At 50.4% G+C, this 9,480-nt stretch overlaps 1 protein-coding gene across 3 annotated transcripts in view; it reads right to left on the reverse strand.

The window, feature by feature from the left end:
* FAM120C (family with sequence similarity 120 member C) overlaps nt 1-3,273 on the reverse strand; it is a 110,970-nt gene extending 107,697 nt beyond the window's left edge. The window contains exon 1 of one of the 3 annotated variants that reach the window (XM_002720026.5): nt 2,201-3,266. In XM_002720026.5, coding sequence (XP_002720072.2) covers nt 2,201-2,893 — 693 coding nt within the window. In that variant the 5' untranslated portion in view covers nt 2,894-3,266. Of the gene's footprint in view, nt 1-2,200 lie in introns of all 3 variants that reach the window. The other 2 variants (XM_051827134.2, XM_008272665.4) reach the window with 2 other exon arrangements.
* Nucleotides 3,274-9,480: the final 6,207 nt, after the last annotated feature.

The following is a 9,480-nucleotide window of genomic DNA, read 5'->3' on the forward strand; positions in this document are numbered from 1 at the left end:
AGCTGTGAAGCCTCTGACAACTTTCACTTCCTCATCCAGAATTAACCACCTGCACAAAGGGGCTACATTTTACGTCATTTCTAAATGGGGTACTGTATCTGCAATTCTGCTTTCAGTCTGTCTCTCAGGAAACCCTGACCTCCTTGATGGCAACAATCACTTCATTTACCTCGGAATCCAGAGGAACCAGCACACAATGCTTAGGCTACAGCAAGCATCAAAAAGGGAAAAAGAAAAAAGAATGACCTGAACCTGTCTTTAGCCTGGAGCCAGGACAGAGCTTAGTTGTAAATGGAAATGATAAAAATCACAGTTCACAGTTGGCACTTTGCAAAAATTCAACTTAGAGCTCCATTCTTAAGCACATGAGCTTTGGAGACAGACTGCGTGGGCATGCATCCCAGAACCCCAGCTCTGTGACATACTGCTAGGTGACTTTGGGCAAGTCTCTAAACCACCTGTGCCTCAGTTCCCCCATTTGGAAAACAGGACTGTTATCACAGGTAACTGTTGAAGATTCAGTGAGCTAACAATTTTTTTTAAAGCACCTTATCACCTGGCGCACAGTAAGCATTCTATCAATGTAGTTGCTATTACCAGCAACCAGGTTAATTTATGACAGTGAGGTAAAAAGTTTCTAAAGTCTAGGTGGTAGCAGCGAAAGGGAAGTGGAAAGAATGGCTGTGAATGAAGAAATCTACTTCAACATGTTCGGTCAGGAGGACAAGCAAATAGGTACATTTTCTGTTTTTTTTTTTTTTTTTTTTTTTTTTTTTCTACTTTGCAGGCTTGAGATAGCTTATGACTGGATCCTTCATTACCAAAAATGACTATCATCTACCCAGCCTACGCACAGATTTGATGCTGGGCACGTGGCCTCCAGCACGGCTGGACTCCAGCCACAAGCTATAAACACTACAAGCTCCTCTCTGTGGGTCTTTCAATCTCTCAGCTGACATTTCTTTCCTCCTCATGACTCCACCCTGCGCTACTTCTTAAGATCGTGATGCCCGTCATCCCCCTCACTGCGGCGATGTCCCCAAGAACCTCAGCTGGGGAATGGGTTTGTGGTTTTGTCCTACCCAACCCTGTGCTACTTTTGTCTTCTTCCTGCCCACCTCTTTACTTCTCAAGCCTTGCTATTCCTTACACGTAGGAACTTGAAACCTTAGAGTATGGGAAAGCAACAGAGCAAAAGCAGTGGTGCCAAGAACCAGGGATGCTGCCAAAGCTGTTCCCCAGGCCCCATATGCAGTGCCCCAACTACATGCGGACTGGATTTAACAGCCCACGGGGCCTCATACACTTGATATTCCCTTTCTGCTTTTGCTCACGCTCCTTCCCACTTAAAGCAACCTCCTCCCAAAGCTGCGGCCCATTCAAATCCAACCCATCCGTGAAGACCTAGGAGAGTTCCAACTTCTCCAGGGAAGCCTCCCCGGAACCATTTCAGTGCACAGATATCAGTCCCCACCCCCACCCCAACCACAGGTACTGTACTTACTGTCTGTAGCAGAGAAACAGTCACATACATTTATATGATTAAATAAATGTTCTGTGTGTACATATTTCATCCCCCAAGGGCAGGAGCTGTTCTCACATGTCTTTCAAACCCATTACATTACACTCAGTGGGTTAATACTTGTTGAACAGTGACTCCAATCAGTGGGGTGTATTTTTTTCTTTGTTTCATTAGGCTAAGGTAAGGAGGAAGTAGAAGCATGAAAAAGGTTGAATGAGCAGATGGACAAAAAAGGACAGTCAAAATGGAAAAACAAAGTAAAGGAAAGGTGTTCAATGAACATCCGTTTAGTTGATCTGCTGTGAGATTAGAGAAAAGTGTAAGAAAGAGATGCCAACTGCAAAAGGCAGGGAAAAGTCACATCGGTTTGAGGAAGATGACGGCAGAAGAAAGGCGAGACAACAAAACAACTGAATTCTGCTAAAACCTAAATACTGGGCAATAGGATAAGTGACGGGAAAGGGAGCTACCAGGATGACATGGGTAGAGAGGTGATAGGGGGTGGTATGAAAGGGGGGTAGGAGACGTAAGATGGGAGAGGGTAGTTAGGGAAATAGGTTAGCTGATTGGGCGGGTAAGTGGATAGATGGGAGGCAGGTAAGTGGATAGGTGGTTAGGTGTTTAGTTCAGAGGGAACAGGTGTGGGGCGTGTTATTTAAGATCCGGCCCCTCCCTCACCTTGACCCGGAAGCGGATGAGTGCTAGCCTCACGCAGTGGCTCAGGCAGGCCGGTGGCAGGAACCAGGCCCGCGGTGGAGGGGTGCCCTTGTTGCCCACGTGTCCCACGATCAGTTGCGCTGTCTGCCGCTCGGCCTGGCACCGACGGCCCCACTCAGCCAGCCGGTCCTTGCCCAGGCCCCCGGGGAACATGACCACCAGCTCCAGGCCGTCGCCGCCGGGATAGGCACAAGCCTGGCACAGCGCTGACAAGTAGCCCAGCATGGCGTTCCATTGGCCGCCACACACCCAATCCGTTTGGTAGCCGCCATAAAGCCGCGGCAGCGCCGAGCCCGCGTCTACCAGCACCCTGGCACCAGGCAGCGGTGGGGGCGGCGGTGGCAGCGGTGGGTGCAGCCCGGGCGGCGCCTGGCCGTGGTGGTGGAAGTGGTGAGCGGGGTGATGGTGCCGGGTCGGCCCTGCGCCCCCGGAATAGGCACCCAAGGCAGCGGGCGGGAGCGGCGGTTGCAGAGGCGTGGAGCCCCTGGCGACGCGTGGAGCTCCAGGCGCTAGGGCTGCCGTCGGTGGCAGCTGGCGGTGCAGGTGCTGCTGCTGCTGGCGAGAAACCGTGCGTGCGAGCTTAAGGAGGTCCACGGGCACCACGGCCCCAGGACAGCGCTTCTCCAGGAACTCTTGGAAGCCCTGGACGCCCATGCTTCGTCGGTGGGCAGACGAGACGGCGGCTGCGCGAGCAGGCTAGGCGGCGATCTGGGCGCGAAGCTGGGGGCGGGCGCGTGCGCACTCCGCGGGGGGCGAGGGGGGCGGGAAAAGGATTCCCGAGGGGAGGGGTGAGGGAGCGAGGGAATGAGGGCGGGGAGGGGAGGAGACCACAGATTGGATTTGGGTGCAGAGGAAAGGTAAGGCAGACCGGACTCAGAAGAGGCTGCGAGGAAAAAAGCGATGATGGGCTCTAGTCACGTCTCTTTTTTTTTCCTGCTCTCCGGCTGCTGTTAACCGCTGCAAAGGGGGTGAAGCCTCTTCCTTCCACCTTCGGGAGCCATGTTGCCTCGTCTTCTCTATGGTACACGCTTTCTAGCGAGAGGAGGGGCGGCGGGGCGGAGCGGCGAGGCATCCTGGGAGTTGTAGTAATCTTCCCTATGGCGTCGGGATGCAGTCGAGGAACAGGACTACCACTCCTGTCAGGCCTTGCGTTCACAGGGTCACGAGAGGCGGGGCTTGATGATCTGTGTTTAGCATTTGCACTCCAACTGCATGCATCCCACCGAATTGCTTCAGGGTATTTACTGCCTATCCCAGGAAAAGGAGTTTGGTGGGGACAGAGTGATGCATCATGGGAAAGGAAGTAGAATAGATGGATTGAATTCAGCTGAAGTGAGCTAAAATTCCCCAAGAAGGAGAATTTAGCATAGCTTTTAATGAATGAGAAAGAACATACATGAGATACAAACATAACTGCTACCATTTCTGTAGAATTCCACTTTGTAGCTACTGTAATTCTTGGAAAAGTTGTTGGCCTCAGCTGGGAATGCTGAGACAGTGTTTATTTGCCCAAGGCAATGCAGAGACAAAGGAAAACTAAATATCCCTTGCCCTAGGGAACTCACTGGTCTAGGAGATAAGCACCAACACAAATTACACTGCAAGTTGTATCTTTTTTGGTACCATTGAGCTACTGTGTCCAATGTGAAGGCCTTGATTTCCAACCCTCATTGGCAATTAGTCTGTCTGAGAGATTTTCAAAATACCTGCAAGGGCTCTAATTTCAGACATACAGAGACATGATCATTTCAAAAATCTATTTGCAGCATGCTCCTCACATGGAAACAATGTAACAGCTGCCTTCTGTCTGGCTTTTAGGGTCCACTCTTTCAGCAGGAATAGAGCAGAAAACAAGCTGTGAAGAGACTAGTCAGATAGGACTTGGAACTTACTAGAAGTTGAGATAATGGCAGGCAGAGTTACATGTAGGACTCCCCTATCGGAGTACCTGGGTTTGCTACCTGGCTATAACCCTGACTCCAGCTTCCTACTTGCTACTCCCAGACCCTGGGAGGCAGTTAGTGATGGCTCAACTGATTAGGTTTCTACTACCTATGTGGGAGACCTCCATTAAATTCTGGGCTCTTGCCAACAGCCCCTGAGCATTTGGGAGGTGAGCCAGCAGATTACCATCTGGAGCATGGATCTCTCTGCCCTTAAAAAATCCAGAACCCAACAGTATCATGATGGGTGAGGGGGTCAGCATTGTGGCGCAGCAGGATAAGCCATTGCCTGTGACACCGGCTTCCCATATGAGCAACAGTTTGAGTCCTGGCTGCTCTACTTCCCATCCAACTCCCTGCTAATGCATCTGGGAAGGTACCTGAAGATGCCCCCAGAAACTTGGGCCCCTGCTTCCCATGGGGCAGACCCAGATAGAATTCTAGGCTCCTGGCTTCAGTCTGGCCCAGCCCCAGACTTCGTGGCCATTTGGCGGGTCAACCCACTGGATGGGAGATCTCTATCTCTCCCTCTCAGTAACTGTGCCTTTCAAATCAATAAACACATCTTTTTAAAAAAAAGATGGAGGGGCTGGCGCCGCGGCTCACTAGGCTAATCCTCCGCCTTGCGGCGCTGGCACACCGGGTTCTAGTCCCAGTCGGGGCCCCAGATTCTGTCCCAGTTGCCCCTCTTCCAGGCCAGCTCTCTGCTATGGCCTGGGAGTGCAGTGGAGGATGGCCCAAGTACTTGGTCCCTGCACCCCATGGGAGACCAGGATAAGTACCTGGCTCCTGCCATCGGATCAGCGCCATGCGCCAGCTGCGGCGGCCATTGGAGGGTGAACCAACGGCAAAAAGGAAGACCTTTCTCTCTGTCTCTCTCTCTCTCACTGTCCACTCTGCCTGTCAAAAAAAAAAAAAAAAAAAAGATGGAGGATCAGTGCTGTGGTGTAGCAGATAAAACTGCAGCCTGTAATGTCAGCATCCCATATGGGTACTTTTTTTTTAAAGATTTGTTTTATTTATTTGAAAGACAGAGTTACAGAGAGAGGTAGAGAGAAAGAGAGAGGTCTTCACTCCCCAGGTGGCTGTAATGGCTGGAGCTGTGCCGATCCGAAGCCAGGAGCCAGGAACTTCCTCTGGGTCTCCCATGCGGTTGCAGGTGGCCCAAGCACTTGGGCCATCCTCCACTGCTTTCCCAAGCCACAGCAGAGAGCTGGATCGGAAGTGGAGCAGCTTGGACTAGAACTGGTGCCCATATGGGATGCCGGTGCTTCAGGCCAGGGCTTTAACCCACTTTACCACAGCGCCGGCCCCATGGGCACTGGTTTGAGTCCTGGATGCTCCACTTCCAATCCAGCTCCCTGTTAATGTGCCTGGGAAAGCAGCAGAGGGAGATCTGGATGAAGCAATTGGCTTCAGATCAGCCCAGCTCTGGCCTTTGTGGCCATTTGGGGAGTGAACCAGCAGTTGGATGATTCTCTCTCTCTCACACACACACACACTCTCTCTTTTTCTAGTTCTGCCTTTCAAACAAATAAATGAATCTTTAAAAAAAAAATGAGTGAGGCCTGAGAACATACTATTCAGATGCAGAAACAAACAAAAAAATCTAAGTGCCGTAAGAGGATTTTTTTTTTATCAAGAGTAGTGGAGAGAGAACAAATCAGAGTGACAAAGAATAAGTAGATGGTGGAGTGAGTGACATAGCAAACTTAGAAACATGCAGCAAAGGGAGAGGGCAGGGCCTGAAGGGATGAAGGCTGGGAGGAATAGCAGATTGCTAGTAAAACGGAGACCTACTGGGGGCTCTCCTAGTCCTACTTCTCCAAGAATTGATCCTACCCTCCCCCACTTAGAGGGTTACAGCAAAAACTGTTTCTATAACCACGAAGTGGGTCAGAAGTAGACATCTAATCTGACCTGCATTGATCAAAATCTCCATTCGTAAAAATTTAGAATTAGAGATAACAGCTTTTTTTCTAAGTAGAAATCTTGGAAGCTGTCAGCAGTTTTCCCGCTAAGAGGGATAAGACTAAAAGACATTTGTCAGCATTGTGGCACAGCAGCTTAAGCCGCTTGAGACGCCAGCCTCCCATATGCTAGTTCATGTCCTGGCTGCTCCACTTCCAAGCCAGCTCCCTGCTGATGCACCTGGAAGGGCCGCTGAAGAAGGCCCACGTGCTTGGGCCCCTGTGCTGTAGCTCTGGGCTCCCAGCTCCAACCTGGCCCACCTCTTGCTGTTGCAGCCATGTGCGGAGTGAACCAGCCTTTAAAATAAATAAATTCTTTTTTAGAAAGATGCTGGTCAGTAGAAAGAGAAGTAAAATGCAGACCCTCAGAGAAGAGCAGAGATGAGAGGTAGGACGTCTCTGTTGTTGGGACCTGTGTTCAAGTCCCAGGTTCCAGAACAGTCTCCTTTTCCCCATTTATTTGAGAAGCAGAGAGAAACAGAGACAGAGAGCTGCCATCCACTGCTTCACTCCCCAAATGGCTGCAACAGCTGGGGCTGGGCCAAGCTGAAGCTGGGGAGCCAGGAACTCAATCCAGGCCCCCATACCAGTGGCAGGAACCCAACTGCTTGAGCTGTCGCCTGCTGCCTCCAAGGGTGGGTGCACATTAGCCAGAAGCTGGAACTGGGAGCAGATCCAGAACTCCAACCCAGGCACTCCAATACTGGATGCAGACATCCCAAGTGGTGTCTTAACCTCTATATTCAAATGCTGCTTCCCAGATCATTATTATTAAAATGTTTATGTATTTGAAAGGCAGAGAGATGGGTCTCCAATCTGTTGGTTGAGTCCCCAAATACCTGCAACAGCCAGAGGTGGGCCAGACCTAAGCCAGGATCCAGAAACTCAAGTTGGATCTTCCACATGAATAGCAGGGACTCAGCCACTCACCTGCCCCTCGCCCCAGCATGCACATTAGCAGGAAGCTGGAATCAGGGGCAAAGCTGGGAAAGACTCCAGTGTGATATGTAGGTAGCTCAAACAGCACCCTAACCACTGTGCCAAATGCCAACTCAGATCATTGTTGAGGCATTTTCGTCCTTGATTTTTGTCCTTATTAAAGTGTTTTTAATAGAGAGTTGGGTTAGAAGTGACTTATGTAAAAGAACGTCAATTAATTCTAGAACTGCTACTGAAAATGGGAGGAGGCCAATTACAGACCTGAAAATGTGGAGCTAACAGAGGTGGGAGATCTCCCGAACTAGCTGATGGGAAGGAGGTTGGCGTTCTGGATTATTTGGCCACGAAGCAGTCACTTATTGCTCTTAGGACTCAAAACAGAGCAGCCGTTCTGCTTGTATCAAGCGATCTACAATTGCTGGGGGCCAGAGAGACAGGGACCTTGCTCACTGACTGCAGAACTCTCCGTATCACTTTAAAGGTTTCTCTGATTAGGAAACCGGAATCCAGGCAACTTGTGTCGCTCCCCGTCTTCGTGGAGGAACGACACAGGACCCTGCGCTGTTCTTTCGTCTGCTCGGCCCTCCCCGGGTTTGCTGCTGGTTCTTCTCGGGTTGGCTACCGTCCCTCCACCTCCGTGGAAGGGCGGTTCCCCCTAGCCACTTTCCCCACTTCTGCGGGGGAGCAGCACACCGCCGGCCGGCTCTCTCGGGGGCTGCACAGGTGTTCCTTCAGATAGATGTTCCCCTTAGATGTTCCTGGTGCATGTTGTCTCTCTCCTCCTTTATAGTCCTCTTCCACCAATCCCAACTCTGCTACCCACACGCCGAGTACGCTGCTCTCCTCCAATCAGGAGTAGGTCCTACAGTTTATTGGTTGAACTGGAGGCAGCTGTGTAGAAGCTGTTTCTCCCTTCTCAGCGCCATATTGTGGGAGAGCAGATGCATAGAATAAGTCTTAATTCCAGTAACTTAGTCTAGTCCGGGTTGCTCCCCACAACTTGGATGGGATTCTGTGTATATGCCTCTAAGTTCTCCTGTTCTCCAGTCCCTCCCTCGCCAACTGTGATGATGTCTCCTGTAAATGCATTCAATTGATCTGTAAAGAAAACACAAGTGGAACATTCCCAGGACAGGTCAGCAAAAAAAAAGCTTCCCAACCTTGAACTCTGCCTATTATTTCCTATGGGATGTCTGAACCAGAGACTCTTCGTTAAGTAGAAAGGTGGGAAGCCATCAGCAGTCAGTTTCCCATTAGAGAGAAATGTAAAACGCCAGGGAGAATGAGCAGAGTCCTTAGGTCGGTGCTATGAAATAGAAGCTGTGGGCTGGCATTGTGGTGCTGCAGGATCAGCTGCTGCCTGCGATGCCTGCACCCCAAATGAGTGCTGGTTCGAGTCCTAGCTGTTCCACTTCTGATCCTGCAATCCTTGATGATGTGCTTGGAAAAGCAGTGGAGGATGACCCAAGTACCTGTGTGGCAGAGGTCTCTATCTTTTAATTAAACTTGTTTCTAACTGACATGATTAAAGCTGTGGTAAAAGCCTTCTCAAGGTCAGAAAAAGAAAAAAGGAGGCACCTGTCCTGGGAATGAAATGTGGTTGTTATGTGCTTGCCTATGACTGCTTCCACTGTAGTTACTATCTGCTTAGATGTAGCAAATTCAGGTTCTGCTTTCTCTAATCCTTGCCAGACAGCAGACAGCTCAGTATGTGTGTAAAAATTCTATCAATCCTGTGGGCACCATGTAACATGAGAATATCCAATCAAATGTATACATGTAACCATATAAGGGAGACAAAGAAACTAAAACCACTTATAAGGAAAAACCTTTCTTTCTTGGGGGGAGGGGCTCAGGATTTTGGATAAGACATTCCATCTGAGCCTTATGCTGACATAATAAAAGACTACTTCCTATTAAAAGGCCTTGGTGTCTTGTCTCCATACACGAATCCTGCTACTTTTGCGCCCCTGCCACCTCCATGGGAGACCCAGGTGGAGTTCCAGGCACATCAGCAGGGATGTGGCTGTTGCGGCCATCGGAGAGTGAACCAGTTGATGGAAGATCTTCTCTCTTTTCTTCCCCTTTTTCTGTGTAACTCTGCCTTTCAAATAAACAATTTTTTTTTGACAGGCAGAGTGGACAGTGAGAGAGAGAGAAAGGTCTTCCTTTGCCATTGGTTCACCCTCCAATGGCCGCCACGGCCAGTGCATCATGCTGATCCGAAGCCAGGAGCCAGGTGCTTCTCCTGGTCTCCCATGCGGGTGCAGGGCCCAAGCACTTGGGCCATCCTCCACTGCACTCCCTGGCCACAGCAGAGAGCTGGCCTGGAAGAGGGGCAACCGGGACAGAATCCGGTGCCCCGACCGGGACTAGAACCCGGTGTGCC

This window comes from Oryctolagus cuniculus, chromosome X (assembly GCF_964237555.1).
Source record: "Oryctolagus cuniculus chromosome X, mOryCun1.1, whole genome shotgun sequence".
Classification (NCBI taxonomy): domain Eukaryota; kingdom Metazoa; phylum Chordata; class Mammalia; order Lagomorpha; family Leporidae; genus Oryctolagus; species Oryctolagus cuniculus.